At 45.9% G+C, this 19,191-nt stretch overlaps 1 protein-coding gene across 1 annotated transcript in view; it reads right to left on the minus strand.

The window, feature by feature from the left end:
- cpne4a (copine IVa) overlaps positions 1 to 19,191 on the minus strand; it is a gene marked incomplete at both ends in the record, with an annotated part of 402,880 nt that overhangs the window by 264,865 nt on the left and 118,824 nt on the right. Inside the window, 2 exons of the mRNA XM_084336898.1 lie at positions 17,865 to 17,954; positions 18,447 to 18,530. Coding sequence (XP_084193024.1) covers positions 17,865 to 17,954; positions 18,447 to 18,530 — 174 coding nt within the window. The remainder of the gene's footprint in view (positions 1 to 17,864; positions 17,955 to 18,446; positions 18,531 to 19,191) is intronic.

Raw genomic sequence — 19,191 nt, forward strand, 5'->3', positions numbered from 1 at the left:
AACAACCAGGAAGGGTGGGATGGGAGAAAAATCGGGAAAAAGGAGGGGAAGAAAGATAATAAAAAAATAAAAAATTAAAAAAAATTAAAATAATAATAATAATAATAATAATAATAATAATAATAATAATAATAATAATAATAATAATAATAATAATAATAATAATAAGGGCGGCTACGTGGCGTAGTGGGCAAGGCACTCGCCACAAAATGCTGGAGACGCTGGGCTCATCAGTTCGAGCCCAGCGCTCCACATTTGCTTTCAGTTTAGCTGGTCGTCCGTACTAATACACATTGGCCGTATTAGGGGGTGGGAAACTGATGGGTGGGGATCGGGCGTTGTGGACAGCGACTCCTACAGGTCGGTTGGTGCGCCTGCGCAGTAGAATCAGGAAGTGTCGGGGGCAGCGTGAGCCTCCCACGCGTTACTCCTCGCCACTGAGAGATCGAGCTGCGCAGGTGAAAAGATGCGACTGCTGTTACCTCAAGTACCGGAGGGGACTTGTGCTATGTATGACTTAGTCCACATTGCAGCCGGCTTGTGGGAGGCAAGAAACAGCGTCCGTGACAGGGGAGGGTTGAATTGGATGATACGAAATTGGGATGGGAGAAAATATAGAAAAAAGGGAGAAAAAGTGGATAAAAAAAAATAATAATAATTAAAATAATTAAAATAATTAATAATAATAATAATATATATATAATTGACAAAGCTTCATCTGTACATTCACTGATATACAATTAAGCGCTGTGGTGTCGGGAGAACAGCCTCTCCCTGAACGTCAGCAAAACTAAAGAGATGATTGTGGACTTTAGGAGGTCGTGGTCAGGGACTACAGCCCCCTCAGCATTGACGGGGGAACCGGTCAAGAGAGTGATCAGTTTTAAGTACCTCGGAGTCCACATGTCTGAGGACTTGACATGGACCACACACATTGACAGTGTAGTGAAGAAGGCACGGCAACGCCTCTACTTCTTTAGGCGCCTAAGGAAGTTCAAAGTCAGAAGATCCTCAAGAACTACTACTCATGCACTTTACTCAATTTAGACACTTTAACACTAAATTATATGTATCTATTATTGAAGAGATTTGCACTACATTCATACCTCATTTGCACCTTACCCTAAGTTTTGTACCTCACTTCTGCCTTGTACCTCACTGTTACCCATTTTACTCTGTATTGTATATTGTATACTGTACAGTATATGTATATTGAACATAAACATTGTCCAATAAAAGAATATACTGTAGCAGTAAACATAAACACTCAGACAGCCCATGGATCACAAGGGGATTACAGAATGCATGTAAAAAGAAAAATACACTATATAGAGAATTTATAAAACATAGAACTAAAGAGGCAGACAATAAATATAAGAAATATAAAAATAAGTTAACTAATATTGTGAGAAGATGTAAGAAGGATCATTATAGTAGAATATTAGATAACAACAAATATAATAGTAAAGGTGTTTGGAATATATTAAATGGTATTATCAGGAATGGATCAAGACAAATGAACTATCCTCAGTATTTTATGGAAAATGATCAAACTATTAGCAATATGGATGATGTGGTTAACAACCTTAATAATTTTTTTGTAAATATTGGACCAGAATTAGCGGGAAAAATCCCAGATCCAGTGACTCCTGAAGACATAAAAGACAATTATATTGAAAGAAATCCTAGTTCAATGTTTCTGGAAGTGGTAGATGAAAATGAAATTATAGAAACTACTAATAAATGTAAAAACAAGACATCTACAGACAGTAATGAAATAGATATGAAAATAGTAAAAAATTTCATTAGTGGGATTTCAAACCCACTCACGCACATCTGCAATTTATCATTCAAAACTGGTCGATTTCAGAATAAAATGAAAATAGCAAAAGTCATACCTCTGTTCAAGACTGGAGATAAACACCACTTCACAAATTATAGGCCTGTTTCTCTACTTCCTCAGTTTTCAAAAATATTAGAAAAACTCTTCAACAACAGATTAGATAAATTCATTGATAAACATAATTTACTCACCGATAGCCAGTATGGATTCAGAACACACCGGTCAACATCATAGCATTAATAGAACTCATTGAAAAAATCACAAATTCCATAGATAAAAAAAACATGTAGCTGGAGTATTCATTGATTTAAAAAAAGCATTTGATACTATTAATCATGATATATTAATCAGGAAATTGGAAAGATATGGGATCAGGGGGGTAGTATTGGACTGGGTGAGAAGCTATCTAAATAAAAGACAACAATTTGTGACAATGAGAGATTATAAATCTGAATGTTTGGACATTGCTTGTGGTGTCCCCCAGGGGTCAGTGTTGGGTCCTGTTGGGTCCAAAACCATTCATCTTGTACATTAACGATATATGTAAAGTATCCAATATATTTAAATGTATTTTATTTGCGGATGATACTAATATTTTTTTTTCTGGTGAGAATATCCAGCAGCTTTTAGAGATCATCACATCTGAAATGAAGAAATAAAAAAAAAAATTATAGAAACAAATTATCATTGAACTTGAGCAAAACTAAAATTATGTTATTTGGAAACTGTAGATTAAATACTCAAGTACAAGTTAAAATAAATGATGTGATTATTGAAAGAGTTTATGAAAATAAATTCCTAGGTGTAATAATAGACCATAAAATCTGTTGGAAACCTCACATAAAACATGTCCAATCTAAACTGTCAAGAAGCATTTCAGTCATGAGTAAAGTAAAGCACATTCTGGATAGAAAATCACTCTACATTCTCTACTCTTCAGTCACTAGTTTTACCATATTTAAATTACTGTGCTGAAGTCTGGGGAAACACTTATAATTCTACACTACAACCACTTTTTATACTCCAAAAAAGGGCCATACGGATAGTTCACATTACAGGTTATCGTGATCACACAAACATATTATTTTTAAAGTAAAAAACATTCAAGTTAAATGATCTTGTGGAATTTAAAATGGCACAATTAATGTATAAAGCAAAAGGTCATGTACTTCCAGGAAACATTCAAGAACTGTTCTTTGATAGGGAGGGGGGTTATAATCTGAGGGGAGAACTCAATTTAAAAGTTCTAAATGTACGCACTACCATGAGAAGACACTGCATCTCAATATGTGGAGTGAAACTGTGGAACAGTCTAAATGTGGTGCTAAAGCAATGTCCAAACATGAGACAATTCAAACTGATGTATAAGGAAATTATGTTCACGAGGTACAGGGATGAGGAAGGGACTTGATATTCACGGGTGTTTACATTTTTATTTTATTTCTTTCATGTTTTACATATATAGTTTTAGTTTTTTTGTTTTGCATATATGTATATATATATTTTTTTTTATGTTTTAAATTAGTACACTCATTTGAGTAGTGGAAAAGGGGTAGGATTAAATAAGTGTATACTTCTTCCTACTCCTTTTCGAACATGTAAATTGAGTTACAGTATGTTTTGCTTTTGTTTAGTTATTATTTTGTTTGAGTTATGTTTTGATTTTGTTTAGTTATTTATTTGGTTTGTATTCATTTACATGTTCGAAATAAAGATTTAAAATAAAATAAAATCAAATAAAAAAAACATTCCTTTACTTACTTTTTACCTACTTCTTAATTACTTTTTACTGTATGAAGCACACTCTCAGGGGCTCATATAGAAACAAGCATTTAATTGTAAAGTATTCTGTATTTTATTGTGACAAATAATAAACAAACTTGAAACATATTAAAACCTTAATTTAATAACATGTTTTTGATGGTTTTCTAATTTGGTATGTCTTATTCGCTCACAGCTCACACTGAAAATAGGGCAGATACCAAAACCAGGGCTGCAGATTGTGAGCCAGTGCAGCTGGTGTGAACATTCTGTTAACAAGGGCGCTGAAAGGAAATTGGCTGGCAATCCCGGCACTTGGACGTGCTTCAGGGGCTGTTCACGTTGCTTCCACGTCCAGTGTACCAGCCCCATTACTGTATTTTACTATATGTACTATGCTACTATGTCTATACTATCTACTATATAGTATGCTACAATGCCCATACTACACCTACTATGCTGATATATCTACATATGCACTCAGTGTAGCAGGTTTGGCACTGCTAGACAAACAATACAACTAATTGTAAATGTAAATGGAAGGTTACTGTCAAACAAATGATGACTAAATATTATCAGTTTAAATTTGTGTCAATTGTAAGCAACTTAATCCATTGAAATATGCCCAATCATTTTGTCTGGAAGCAACAGTAGTCTACATGCTACTGTACATGAAAATCAACCTTTGAGCTGGACTATGTGCTTACTGCTAAACTCCTGCTTGCTGCTAATGTAGCTGAGTCACTGTCAACTGAGTTAATAATAATAATAATAATAATAATAATAATAATAATAATAATAATAATAATAATAATAATAATAATAATAATAATAATAATAATAATAATAATAATAATAATAATAATAATTAATAATAATAATAATAATAATAATAATAATAATAATAATAATAATAATAATAATAATAATAATAATAATAATAATAATAATAATAATAATAACTTTATTTGTATAGCACTTTTCATACAGAGGTTGCAGTTCAAAGTGCTTCACAACAGTAAAAAATACAGGGATAAGCGAGCATAAAAAAGATAGACAGTAGCAAGGTATGGTAAATCACAGTGTTTCACATTAGGATCTAGCATCCCAATAGGCTCTCTGTTTACAGTTTCATTCAGTAATACAAATAATAAAAATTGTTTAAAATGATTCAGTTTAAAAATAGTCTAAAAATTATAAAATAGAACGGACATACAACAGGGTATTTAACATACAACAGAGCAGTGCATCAGTAAGAAGTAAAAGGTGTGATAAAATTGTTATAAAATTAGCATAGAACTGACACATGAATTTGATAGGCAGTGTATAAAAGTAGGCAGGGTAAGAATAGTGCAGGTAAGTACAATTTGTGTCAGGATATCCCTGATGTTTCATTGAAATGCCTGAGAAAAGAGATTTAAGAGTTTTAAGCTGTCTTTTGAAGATGTCTAGCGAGTTGGCTTCCCTGATGTTTTGGGGTAGTTTGTTCCACAGTTTTGGGGCATAGTTGTATAAAGGCTGCATTACCGATCCTCTTTTGACTGTTTCTGGGAGCCTCTAGTAGTCCAGCAGCTGATGATCGCAGTGTTCTTGCTGGCGTGTAATTTATTAGAGTGTTGGCGATGTAGCTAGGTCCCTGTCCATTTAGAGCTTTGTATGTAAGGAGAAGGACCTTAAAGTCAATTCTAAATGTTACAGGAAGCCAGTGTAAAGCAGCTAAGACTGGACTAATGTGCTCTCTCCTTTTGGCAGTCGGGCTGCAGAGTTTTGGATTAACTGAAGCCTCTGTGGTATTCTTAGGGAGACCTGTGAAAAGTGCATTACAGTAGTCTAACCGGCTAGATATGAATGCATGAATTAGCTTCTCAGCATCGTTCTGATTAATAAATGGTCGTACTTTTGCTATATTTCTGAGATGGAAGAACGATGTTTTCGTCACTTTGCTAATATGAGAATTGAAGTTCAGTTCTGAATCTATGATAACCCCGAGACTAGTGACCTCAGATTTTATCCAAGTGGTTAGTCCTCCCAGGTTCTTTATTAACGTTTCTTTTTTAGTTTTGGGGCCGATAATTCGAATTTCAGTTTTGTTCTCGTTTAGTTTCAGGAAGTTCTTACTCTTCCATTTATTTATTGCCAGTAAGCAGTCTGTAATGGAGCTAATCACTGTATCATTTGGTTCAGCAGATATGTACAGTTGTGTATCATCCGCATAGCTATGGAAATCTACATTATGTTCTCTGATGATATCACCCAGCGGTAACATGTAAAGGGAGAAGAGTAAAGGACCTAAGCAACTCCCTTGTTGTGAGTTTGTCTCTGTTTTTACCTTGTCTACCCCTGTGTGTTGTGTGTTTTGTGTGTCTTGTGTGTCTTGTGTGTAGAGTGTGGGAGCCAGAGGAAGCTGAGCTCCCATAAAAAGGGGCCTGAGCTCCATGAAAGCATACATGTGGGCGTACCTAATACATTACCAACAACCATTCTTTTAGTACATTCCTCTTGTGAATGCCAGTATGTTGTTTCAGAACCATGGACAGCACTGTTTGTTGTGTGTTGTAGTCAGTCACTTCATCCTGTTTTGAGTTGTTGCAATGTACTTGATACAGTTGTTGCAAGTAGTGGGCTGCTGTGTGTGTGTGTGTGTGTGTGTGTGTGTGTATGTGTGTGTGTGTGTGTGTGTGTGTGTGTGTGTGTGTGTGTGTGTGTGTGTGTGTGTGAGTGAGAAACTATTGGAACACGTAATGAGCAGTGAAGTCTCTCTCTCTCACTCCCTCCCTCTACCCTATCTCTCCCTCTACGTCAGAATTACTCTATCTGCATATGACAGAATAGGCTACAAAATAGGAACGTTCTCTCTCTCCCTCTCCCTTCCTCTCCCACACTCTCTTTCCCTCTCTCTCTCTTCCTCTCTCTCTCTTCCTCTCTTTCCCTCCCTGTCTCTCTCCCCCACCCTCTTTCTCTCTCCCTCCTAATCCCTCTATCTCCTTCCCTCCTCTCTCTCCCTCTATGTAAGAATTGCTCTCTCTGCATACAGTATGAGAGAGGCAGCAGGTCAGGAGGACCGACTGAATAGGCTACACAATAGGAGAGTCCTTGTTTCTAGCTAAATAAATGCACGACTGATCAAATGACAGTGCTCTCTCTCCCAGCCCTAGTATGCCCACACAGGCCCACTATAATTATGCATGCTATTGTCTTTGTCCATACGGTAGATTAGCCTCTCTGAGAAGAAGCTCCACCACTCATATAATAAGACAGGAATCACCTCAAGTAGGGTATGCTTATGGTTTCATGTGAAAAAATTAGACCTGTGCATCAAGATCCATTAATCTGCCAGTGAACGGTGTAGAGCATTGTGTTAGTCCGATACACAAGCTTGATACGTGACGGCCTCCGTACTACTCTGACGTCACTCAGGAAGTAAACACCGATCAGGATAGCAGCAATACGACTAGGCTGTATCGTGTCATCCCCTGTAAGCTACCTATATTAAATCACCATCTATGCTCACCTGCTTACCTCTTGTCTTTTCTACAAACGGCATGTTCATTCATTCATTTGTACTGAGGTTCTGAGGTTTGATTCATGAGTAGATTCAGTGTCTCTGTTCATGTTGTGTCAAGTATGATCTGAATGGGATTGAATCTCATTTGGGAGGAAACAGCATAAAGCCAGGAAATGCCTGCAGGCTAGGTATGGATCAGAAGCTTTTCTACTGTACAAAGGAAATTATTATTTGAGAGAGACGGTTTCAGGTTTTGTGAATCTGAATAATATACTATAATCTTCGTGTTTAGCTCCTGACTATTTACAATCCAAGCGATGTACATGTTTACAAAGGTTTTGATTTTGTGAGATGTGTTTCATATGCCTTCAGGCCATGGATACGGGTGTGAGGTCAAACATCGCTTTGCATATTGGCTCTTGGTTTTCACATATTGTACATCACAAGGGTGAACCACTTTTACATACGTAATATGGTAACAAGTCTTCATCAGCCTATGTGTCCTCATATGACCTGCGGAATAAATCTGTCGCACACACACATGGTAATACTGTATGTGGCCCTTCATTTGGATTCAGATTTTCAATGTGGCCCTACATTTGGTTTCAGATTTTTGATGTGGCCCTACATTTGATTTCAGATTTTCAATGTGGCTCTTGAGCCAAAAGGTTTACTAACCCCTCAGTGCATACATAGGGACCCTAGTTTAGGGGGTGTGGGTGCTCAGTGTGGTGTCGTCATCAGGTGAAAGGTTTAGTAGAGGCAGGCCCACATCACCTCCAGAAGGCTCCTCCGCCTTTACAGCTTCAAATCATCTGTCATGACGTCACACATCTCTATCATGATTAGGGATGGGTACCGAATTCGGTAGTTTTGAGGTACCGAACCGAAACACGTCGGTACTACCGAGTATCGATTCAAGTGAGATACAGATTTTTTTAATATAATTATTTTTTTTAATATTAAAAAAAAAAAAATTGCCTTTTATCTTTTCATGTCAATGTTCACACGCACAATATATGCTTACCTAGGATTTTACTTGATTCAACAACAAAGCAGTCGGAGCAATGGCAAGCCGAAAACGGTCGAAATTGTAGTTATTTGAAGTTTGGATATTTTTTTTTACGACTGAGGTAGGTAAATAAAATTTCTTGAGACTAAAGTACCGAAAAAAGGTACCGTTGGGTACCGGTATCGATTCACAGGTACCGGTACCGTATCAGTTCAAATGTGAAAGGACCCATCCCTAATCATGATGTCACACGGAAATGTATCTATAGCGCCGCCCACCCTGGTTGAGAGCAATGATGGTAGGAGAAGAAGATATTTTAGATATTTTGAAGGCTTGAAGCCCTAAAAATAAACTAAACATGTTTAAAATGAATAATAATTACTATTAAAATGCACTATAACGTTAATATAGCAAGTATAAATCATTTTGCATGCTATATTATTCTATCTCCTCTCCCCCCGTTTGTGATTGACGTCACGTCCGTCTATTAGAAACTACCTCCGAATCCGGGCGCTCTCCAAAACGCTTTGACGCATTGATTGATTGGCAAGCGGCCAATCGTAATGACTCTAGTGTAGTGGGTGGACATAATTCACCATTATATTGTTTTGATGTATTGATGGGGCACTGTCACTTTAATGAGGTTGGTTTTGGGGTTGGGTTTAGAGAAGACACGCTGGTGGAATGTCATTGATAAAATGTTTTGGTGACGACGAGCTGTCAGATTTGAGCACGGCATAGATCTGACAGCTGTCACTTGTGCTAAAAATATAATAAATGACACACTGCTTGGTGTTGTCGCAAGATAAAAATTGTGCGTCTCTCCTTTCCGACGATTTCTACATTGGTGACCCTGTTATAAGTTTTGAAGACGCTTCCGCGGCAACATGTCTACGAACGCAGTTCTGGGAGTCGTCAGCCTCTGCATGGTTTGCGCAAACGGAGGCACAGTTCGAGCTGCGTGAGATTACCTCGGATACCACAAGATATTATTATGTGGTGTCAGCCCTGGGAAGTTTGACAGCCAGCAGAGTGGTGAGCCTCCTCAAGAACCCTCCGGCTCGAGATAAATATCTCACGATCAAGTCTCATCTATTAAAGACATTCGAACTTTCCGATACCGAGCGGGCCAGCTGGTTGTTTTCTTTGCAAGGGCTCGGTGATAGCAAGCCATCAGAGCTCATGGATAGGATGCTGGATTTATTGGGAGAGCACAAGCCTGATTTCCTTTTCATGCAACTTTTCCTGCGTCAGCTGCCTTCTCCGGTTCGGGCCGCTCTGGCCAACACCACTATAGACGATTGCCGCGCTCTGGCCGAGGAGGCTGATCCGTTTTTTTTGGCTGGTCAACAGCACTGTGCAGCGGCAGTTTTCCCAACCCAAGCCTTTGTTTCACCGCCGGGAGACTGGAATATCGCCGCCGCAGCGACAGCCCCTCGCCAGCAGCGTGACGCGGGGCTGTGTTATTATCATGCACGGTTTGGACCTAAAGCCAAGCAGTGCCGCCCGCCGTGCAGCTTCAGTGGGCCGGGAAATGCCCGGCCGGCGCTCGTTAGTGGCCATGAGCGTCGGTCAGGCTGGCAGGCTACTGTTTGTCCAGGACACCATCTCCGGGCGGCGTTTCATGTGCGACACGGACGCGCAGAGGAGCGTCCTGACGGCTTCTAGAGTGGACATCCTATCCGGCGGACACGGACCCCCCATGGAGGCCGCCAACGGCACCCCCATCCGCACAAACGGCACCAGGTATGTCGAAATGTTTTTAATGGCCAACGGTTTGGCTGGGACTTTATCACAGCTAATGTAGCCGTCCCTCTTAGGCGCTGATTTTTTGTGTGATTATGGACTGTTAGTGGATGTTAAAAATTGCCGCTTAATTGATGCCATTACGTTCTGCTCTTATGCTGGTGTGCTTGGGGGTGCAGACTCCATCAGACTCTCTAGCATGCTCTCCGCCGCAGATGAGTTTCAACACCTTCTCGCCGAGTTCCCGGGCCTCACGCGGCCCACGTTCTCATCATCTACAGCCAAGCATGGAGTGGAGCATCATATCGCCACAACCGGCCCTCCGGTCTATGCCCGGGCTCGGCGCCTCGACCCGGTCAAGCTCATCATTGCCAAGGCAGAGTTCGAGAACATGGAACGCCTCGGCATTGTCCGTCGCTCCGACAGCCCATGGGCCTCCCCCCTCCACATTGTCCCCAAGCCGGGAGGGGGGTGGCGCCCATGTGGGGATTACCGCCGGCTCAACGATGCTACGACGCCGGACCGGTACCCAGTCCCGCACATTCAGGACTTTTCTGCCCGCCTTTCAGGGAAATTAATGTTTTCCAAGGTGGACCTTGTGCGTGGGTATCATCAGGTGCCCGTCCAACCGCTGGACGTCCCCAAAACAGCAGTCATAACTCCATTTGGACTATTTGAGTTTCTGCGCATGCCATTCGGCCTCAAAAACGCTGCACAGACGTTCCAGCGCCTTATGGACTCTGTGCTACGAGACTTGGATTTTATTTTTGTATACTTGGATGATATCCTCATAGCCAGCGCCTCTAAGGCTGGAGACAAGTACTTTGTTGTGGACATGGGCGGGAAGCTGGAACACATTTCCATAGACCGCCTTAAACCGGCTCATGTGGACTTGGGCAAACCTGTTGGACTGGCTCAGCCCCCACGGCGGGGACGACCCCCTACCTTGCCCCGTCTTCCGAGTAAGGCCCACGAGACCCCCGCGCCACCTATCCTGTGCCCGAGTGGCCGTAGGGCCCTTAAGGTTTTCCCTACAGTGGCGCCGGCCGCTACAGGGGTCAGGCGGAGCCGTTATGGCAGAGTTCTCCGCCCTCCTGTTTATTGACTTCTTTTGTTATGATGAATTCTGGGGGGACGTATGTAGTGGGTGCTATGGACATAATGTGAGGTTTTGCCCGCTGCTCACTACCTTTTCTCTGTTTCTTTAAGCCTATACTGTTTATTTCCCTTCTATACTGTTTAGTTTCCCTTCTCACTCACTCTCTCTAGCCCCCACCCTCTCGTTCCTTACCCTTAGTGGCCACACCTGTTCGATATTCTATTATCTCTCGCACCTGTGGTGGCAGGCTAATTAGTTCCCCCGTGGGCTTTAAATACCAGGGCGCTTCCCCTCGTTTTGGCGTGGGGTCGTGTTGTATTCATGCCGAGTCATATTCCTAACATCTAGACTCTTTTCGGGAGATCCTCCGTCTGCCTATGCTGTTCCATTCTCCTGCGTCGAGATGTTTGCTCCAGCCTTCGCCAGCTGTCGCCGTTGCCTGTGGGGGAGACTGGTCTGCGCTCCCTGTACTTCCACGGGAGGCACCCCAGCGTTCCACTGCAGACCCCCGCGCAGCTGTTCGTCCTGACGCACATCCAGACCAGCGCAGACGCTCTCCAGTCCTCAGCGCGCAACGCGCATCTTCCAAGGACGCTCGAGCTTGGCACGCTCCTCCGTACCAGCGCGCAACGCGCATCTTCCAAGGACGCTCGAGCTTGGCACGCTCCTCCGTACCAGCGCGCAACGCGCATCTTCCAAGGACGCCCGAGCTTGGCACGCTCCTCCGTACCAGCGCGCAACGCGCATCTTCCAAGGACGCTCGAGCTTGGCACGCTCCTCCGTACCAGCGCACTGACGCGCTTCTTCCAGACCTTCGTACCCGGTGGACGACATCCTCACCACCGCCACTGTTCCGACGCGCACACCAAGGTGTGGCGCGCACCCTGTTCCTCGGCTCCGTCAGTGGCTACCCGGTGGACGACATCCTCGCCATCGCCACTGTTCCGACGCGCACACCAAGGTGTGGCGCGCACTCTGTTCCTCGGCTCCGTCAGTGGCTACCCGGTGGACGACATCCTCACCACCGCCACTGTTCCGACGCGCACACCAAGGTGTGGCGCGCACCCTGTTCCTCGGCTCCGTCAGTGGCTACCCGGTGGACGACATCCTCGCCATCGCCACTGTTCCGACGCGCACACCAAGGTGTGGCGCGCACTCTGTTCCTCGGCTCCGTCAGTGGCTACCCGGTGGACGACATCCTCGCCATCGCCACTGTTCCGACGCGCACACCAAGGTGTGGCGCGCGCTCTGTTCCTCGGCTCCGACAGCGGCTACCCGGTGGACGATGCCCTCGTCACCGCCACAGTTCCAGCACTCTGTCCCTCGGCTCGGACAGCCAGCCACCCGGTGGCGATGCCCTCGCCCCGCTGCTGTCCCTGTTACCTTTACGCATACGCTGGGTGAGTTTTGATTGTGATGTCACTCACTCAGCGTAGTGCCCTTGCCCCCGTTCCCGTTGCTGTCCCTGTACCTTTACGCATACGCTGGGTGAGTTATGATTGTGATGTCACTCACTCAGCGTAGTGCCCTTGCCCCCGTTCCCGCTGCTGTTCCTGTACCATTACGCATACGCCTGGTTGAGTTTAGATTGTGATGTCACTCTCCCAGCGTATTGCCTCTGTTTTTGGTTCTCACCTTGAATAGTATTTTTGGACTTTACATCTCCTCCTGTGTGTTTGTCACACGAAGATATTATTACTTTGTTCACTTTGATTATTTGGACTGTTCTGCACCTGCTCTGTTTTTTCCCCTTTGTGCATTTAACTATCTCCTCTGTCCTGCAGAGCGGCCCAGATGATTTCCACCAGTCCTCCCAGTTCCTCCCTGTTTCCCAGCCCGCCTCCGCGGGCCTCAGTCCCCTAGTCCCTAGTCCTCTTTCCCTAGTTCTCCTAGTCCCTAGTCCTCTATCCCTAGCTCTCCTAGTCCCAAGTCCTCTTTCCCTAGCTCTCCTAGTCCCTAGTCCTCTCTCCTCAGTCCCCTAGTCCCTAGTCCTCTTTCCCTAGTTCTCCTAGTCCCTAGTCCTCTATCCCTAGCTCTCCTAGTCCCTAGTCCTCTCTCCCTAGTTCTCCTTGTCCCCTGTTTACCAAGTCTCTAGTTCCTCTGTCCCAAGGCGTTCCCTTAACCTTCCCTTAGGCGTTCCCTTACCTTCCCATAGTGTTCCCTTTTCCTGCATTTGTGATTCTCCCTTAAAGGGACAGTGCCCTTTTCCCTGTTTTTCCCTGTGTTTCAATAAATATCTGTTTCTTGGCAAACCACCATACCTGTCTTGTGTTGTGCGATTGGGGTCGGTTACAAACCATAACAGTACGACCCCACCAAGTCTACGACCCCAGCCAGCACAGACTGTGTATGTTGAGTTTGCCTTTTTTTTCTTGTCCCCTCTAGCTCCCCTGTTAGCCCTGTTAGCTTCCCTGTTAGCCCAGTTTAGCTTCCTTGTTAGTCCTGTTTAGCTCCCTTGTTAGCCTGTTACTCCCCTGTTTAGCCCAGTTTAGCTTCCCTGTTTAGCTTGTTAGTCTCCCCGGTTAGCTCCCCTGTTTGCTTCCCGTTTTGCCCTGTTTGACCCCCCTGTAGCTAGCCATGCCCTGGCGGCTAACCCAGTCCCTCAGCAGAGCCCCTGTCTGCTAGTCTTGCCCCGGCTGCTAGCACAGCCTCTATGTTTATGCAGCCCTTGCTGCTGGCATGGGCCCTGTAGCTAGCCATGCCCTGGCAGCTAACCCAGTTTCCCTCTGCATGGCCCCGGTCTGCTAGCTTGGCCCCGGCTGTTAGCACAGCCTCTATGTTAATGCAGCCTTGCAGCTGGCATAGGCCCTGTAGCTAGCCAGGCCCAAGCAGCTAACCCGGTCCCTCTGCATGGCCTCCACTTTTTTGTGTAGTTTCTCCCACTGCTAGGACTGCCCTTCAGCTAGCAAGGTCAGTTATTCCCACAGCTAGGACTGTCCTTCCAGCTAGCTTGTTCTCTCATGCTGGTCCAGCCCTGTCTGCCAGCCTAGCTCCGGCAGCTAGCGCAGCCTCTATGTAGATGTAGCAGTACAGCTAGCATAGGCCCTGTAGCTATCAGTGCCTTGGCAGCTACCCTTTCCCTCTGCTAGCCTAGCTCGGCAGCTAGCGCAGCCTCTATGTTGATGTAGCAGTACAGCTAGCATAGGCCCTGTAGCTATCAGTGCCCTGGCAGCTACCCTTTCCCTCTGCTAGCCTGGCTCCGGCAGCTTGCGCAGCCTCTATGTTGATGTAGCAGTACAGCTAGCATAGGCCCTGTAGCTATCAGTGCCCTGGCAGCAACCTTCCCTCTGCTAGCCCTTTCCCGGTGCTACCATGGTTACCCCTTTGCTACCCTGCTTGCCCCTCAGTTCCTCTAGACCAGTTGCTCTAGACCAGTTCTCTAGACCCAGTTCCTCTAGACCAGTTCCTCTAGACCAGTTCTCTAGACCAGTTCTCTAGCCCAGTTCTCTAGACCAGTTCTCTAGACCCAGTTCCTCTAGACCAGTTCCTCTAGACCAGTTCCCCCAGTTACCCCTCGGCGACCCTGTTTCTTTTGCTAGCCCCACTCTTGTGGTGGCTTCCCCTGCTGGCTTGGCCAGTACCTCTTGTTTTGCCCCCTGCCACTCTGTCTGTATTTGTTTTGGGTCGCCGGGTGGCTCCCGTTGGAGGGGGGGATACTGTGAGGTTTTGCCCGCTGCTCACTACCTTTTCTCTGTTTCTTTAAGCCTATACTGTTTATTTCCCTTCTATACTGTTTAGTTTCCCTTCTCACTCACTCTCTCTAGCCCCCACCCTCTCGTTCCTTACCCTTAGTGGCCACACCTGTTCGATATTCTATTATCTCTCGCACCTGTGGTGGCAGGCTAATTAGTTCCCCCGTGGGCTTTAAATACCAGGGCGCTTCCCCTCGTTTTGGCGTGGGGTCGTGTTGTATTCATGCCGAGTCATATTCCTAACATCTAGACTCTTTTCGGGAGATCCTCCGTCTGCCTATGCTGTTCCATTCTCCTGCGTCGAGATGTTTGCTCCAGCCTTCGCCAGCTGTCGCCGTTGCCTGTGGGGGAGACTGGTCTGCGCTCCCTGTACTTCCACGGGAGGCACCCCAGCGTTCCACTGCAGACCCCCGCGCAGCTGTTCGTCCTGACGCACATCCAGACCAGCGCAGACGCTCTCCAGTCCTCAGCGCGCAACGCGCATCTTCCAAGGACGCTCGAGCTTGGCACGCTCCTCCGTACCAGCGCGCAACGCGCATCTTCCAAGGACGCTCGAGCTTGGCACGCTCCTCCGTACCAGCGCGCAACGCGCATCTTCCAAGGACGCCCGAGCTTGGCACGCTCCTCCGTACCAGCGCGCAACGCGCATCTTCCAAGGACGCTCGAGCTTGGCACGCTCCTCCGTACCAGCGCACTGACGCGCTTCTTCCAGACCTTCGTACCCGGTGGACGACATCCTCACCACCGCCACTGTTCCGACGCGCACACCAAGGTGTGGCGCGCACCCTGTTCCTCGGCTCCGTCAGTGGCTACCCGGTGGACGACATCCTCGCCATCGCCACTGTTCCGACGCGCACACCAAGGTGTGGCGCGCACTCTGTTCCTCGGCTCCGTCAGTGGCTACCCGGTGGACGACATCCTCACCACCGCCACTGTTCCGACGCGCACACCAAGGTGTGGCGCGCACCCTGTTCCTCGGCTCCGTCAGTGGCTACCCGGTGGACGACATCCTCGCCATCGCCACTGTTCCGACGCGCACACCAAGGTGTGGCGCGCACTCTGTTCCTCGGCTCCGTCAGTGGCTACCCGGTGGACGACATCCTCGCCATCGCCACTGTTCCGACGCGCACACCAAGGTGTGGCGCGCGCTCTGTTCCTCGGCTCCGACAGCGGCTACCCGGTGGACGATGCCCTCGTCACCGCCACTGTTCCAGCACTCTGTCCCTCGGCTCGGACAGCCAGCCACCCGGTGGCGATGCCCTCGCCCCGCTGCTGTCCCTGTTACCTTTACGCATACGCTGGGTGAGTTTTGATTGTGATGTCACTCACTCAGCGTAGTGCCCTTGCCCCCGTTCCCGTTGCTGTCCCTGTACCTTTACGCATACGCTGGGTGAGTTATGATTGTGATGTCACTCACTCAGCGTAGTGCCCTTGCCCCCGTTCCCGCTGCTGTTCCTGTACCATTACGCATACGCCTGGTTGAGTTTAGATTGTGATGTCACTCTCCCAGCGTATTGCCTCTGTTTTTGGTTCTCACCTTGAATAGTATTTTTGGACTTTACATCTCCTCCTGTGTGTTTGTCACACGAAGATATTATTACTTTGTTCACTTTGATTATTTGGACTGTTCTGCACCTGCTCTGTTTTTTCCCCTTTGTGCATTTAACTATCTCCTCTGTCCTGCAGAGCGGCCCAGATGATTTCCACCAGTCCTCCCAGTTCCTCCCTGTTTCCCAGCCCGCCTCCGCGGGCCTCAGTCCCCTAGTCCCTAGTCCTCTTTCCCTAGTTCTCCTAGTCCCTAGTCCTCTATCCCTAGCTCTCCTAGTCCCAAGTCCTCTTTCCCTAGCTCTCCTAGTCCCTAGTCCTCTCTCCTCAGTCCCCTAGTCCCTAGTCCTCTTTCCCTAGTTCTCCTAGTCCCTAGTCCTCTATCCCTAGCTCTCCTAGTCCCTAGTCCTCTCTCCCTAGTTCTCCTTGTCCCCTGTTTACCAAGTCTCTAGTTCCTCTGTCCCAAGGCATTCCCTTAACCTTCCCTTAGGCGTTCCCTTACCTTCCCATAGTGTTCCCTTTTCCTGCATTTGTGATTCTCCCTTAAAGGGACAGTGCCCTTTTCCCTGTTTTTCCCTGTGTTTCAATAAATATCTGTTTCTTGGCAAACCACCATACCTGTCTTGTGTTGTGCGATTGGGGTCGGTTACAAACCATAACACATAATTCACCATTATATTGTTTTGATGTATTGATGGGGCACTGTCACTTTAATGAGGTTGGTTTTGGGGTTGGGTTTAGAGAAGACGCGCTGGTGGAATGTCATTGATAAAATGTTTTGGTGACGACGAGCTGTCAGATTTTAGCACGGCATAGATCTGACAGCTGTCACTTGTGCTAAAAATATAATAAATGACACACTGCTTGGTGTTGTCGCAAGATAGAAATTGTGCGTCTCTCCTTTCCGACGATTTCTACACTAGTAAATAAATGTAAGCATATCAATGGTCATAAATATGATCTGGGAGGCGGGCTTTGGGGAGCTGGGTGGTCGATGTTCCAGGCGCTTGCCTCCAAGCACTCTGTGCTCACGCCCCCCTCCACACTCTGACTCTGTGTTCACTTAAGGCTATACTCGGTCAACAACAACAACAACAACAACAAGCTATATGGAGAGAGAGAGAGATTTCTCCGGAGCTATGCTCGGAGCATTTATTAACGTTACATTTTCAACAATATTGCTGGCTGCTAATTAAACACTTCATGGAAACGGGGTAACGTTATGTCGAGTGTACTTGTGTAGTATGAACGAACTCGACTTAACGTTGGAAACGGGGTAACGTTATGTCGAGTCAGTGTTCGCTTGGTCAGCTGTCCGCTTGCCCCCCCCCTTCACCCCCCCGCGCTCACCCAAAAGTATGTCACACCGGCCGCCACTGCTATAGACCCCTTTATTTGTCATAACTCTGCTTCCGTCTTGTTATAGGAATCCCTGACCTGTCATTTAGTGGTGTCTCCACGGTTCTCATTCTCTGGTGCAGTGAGCCTTAGAGCTGGGTCAGGATCTTTGGTGTGTACAGGTACTGCCCTTGCGTACCTGGTTAAACTGGATGTCACATGGACAAGACTTCCATTGCCAGAATTGCACAGGCATGCCAAAAACATCATCATTGTTTACAAACTGACCCCCACCCATCTTCCCTCAGACCATGAGTTCCTACCTGGAGTTTGCGCTCATGGTCTCCGCTGCACAGAGAGTTGAGAGACACCTTGAAGGTTTTCCACACTGGATTGAGGTTGTTCATGACCGTCTGGGTAGAGGAGAGAGAGAGAGAGAGAGAGAGAGAGAGAGAGAGAGAGAGAGAGAGAGAGAGAGAGAGAGAGAGAGAGAGAGAGAGAGAGAGAGAGAGAGGGGAATTCAGAAAGAGATACATAGAGAGAGACAGATAAACAGAAACAGAGAGCAAGAGAAATACAGAAAGATAGAGAGACATAAATAAATAGAGAGAGAGAGTGTGAGAGAGACAGAGAGGCATTCAGAAAGAGAGAAATAGAGAGAGACAGAGAAATAGATAGATAGACAGAAAGAGAAAGAGAGAGCACAAGAGAGACAGAGAGGAATTCAGAAAGAGATAAATAAAGAGAGAGAGACAGAGAGCAAGAGAAAGATAATCTGAATCACACCAATATCCCACCAGTATCATCAGTGATACGCTGGCTAATGTTGTGGACAAGACGTTCAGGGAAAACTCGACTGAGCGGTTCAGTAAGACAGTAAGTGTGTGTTTGTGACATGCTTGTACCTCTGTTCTGTACACAAGCTGCAGAGTGCCATCGTCGTTTAGCCTGAAGACCTCAAGGTACGGGTCAGACTTGCTGAAAAAGTCCTGCAGGGAGAGAGAAACACAGAGTTAAAGCCAGTAGGTTTGATGTATCACATTCACACTCCAAATGATTTGGATTCACGTTACAACTACAAATACATAACTTGACCCGCCAGATGGTTACAGAGAACCATCTGGAAAGTCGTCCTTTGAAACCAGTTGGTTAGTAGTTAGCAAATACATTAACTGTCTAAGAAAATTATGAATGGAGTTAAAAAGATAGTTCTTCAGTGCATGGGTTCAATAGACACCTTGTGTTCTGAGGAAAATTTTGTGGCAAATCCTCTTTTATTTTGACCTCCACCAAGGAGGTTATTTTCTTTTGCACCGGTACATTCGTCCATCATGTTTGTGATCAAAATATTTCAAACGGTTTGGGCTGGTGTGTGTGTGTGTGTGTGTGTGTGTGTGTGTGTGTGTGTGTGTGTGTGTGTGTGTGCGCGCTACATACTACAGGGCCAAGCAGGGCCAAGTATGTGTGTGCGCTCACAGCAGTGTGTTTGTGTGTGTCTTCACAGCAGTATGTACAGTATGTGTGCATGCTCAAAGCAGTGTGTACTGTATGTGTACGTCTTCACAGCAGTGTGTATGTGTATGTGCTCACAGCAGTGTGTACTGTATGTGTGTGTCTTCACAGCAGTGTGTATGTCTGCATGCTCAAAGC

This window comes from Notolepis coatsorum (assembly GCF_963971535.1).
Source record: "Notolepis coatsorum genome assembly, chromosome: 19".
Classification (NCBI taxonomy): Eukaryota; Metazoa; Chordata; class Actinopteri; order Aulopiformes; family Paralepididae; genus Notolepis; species Notolepis coatsorum.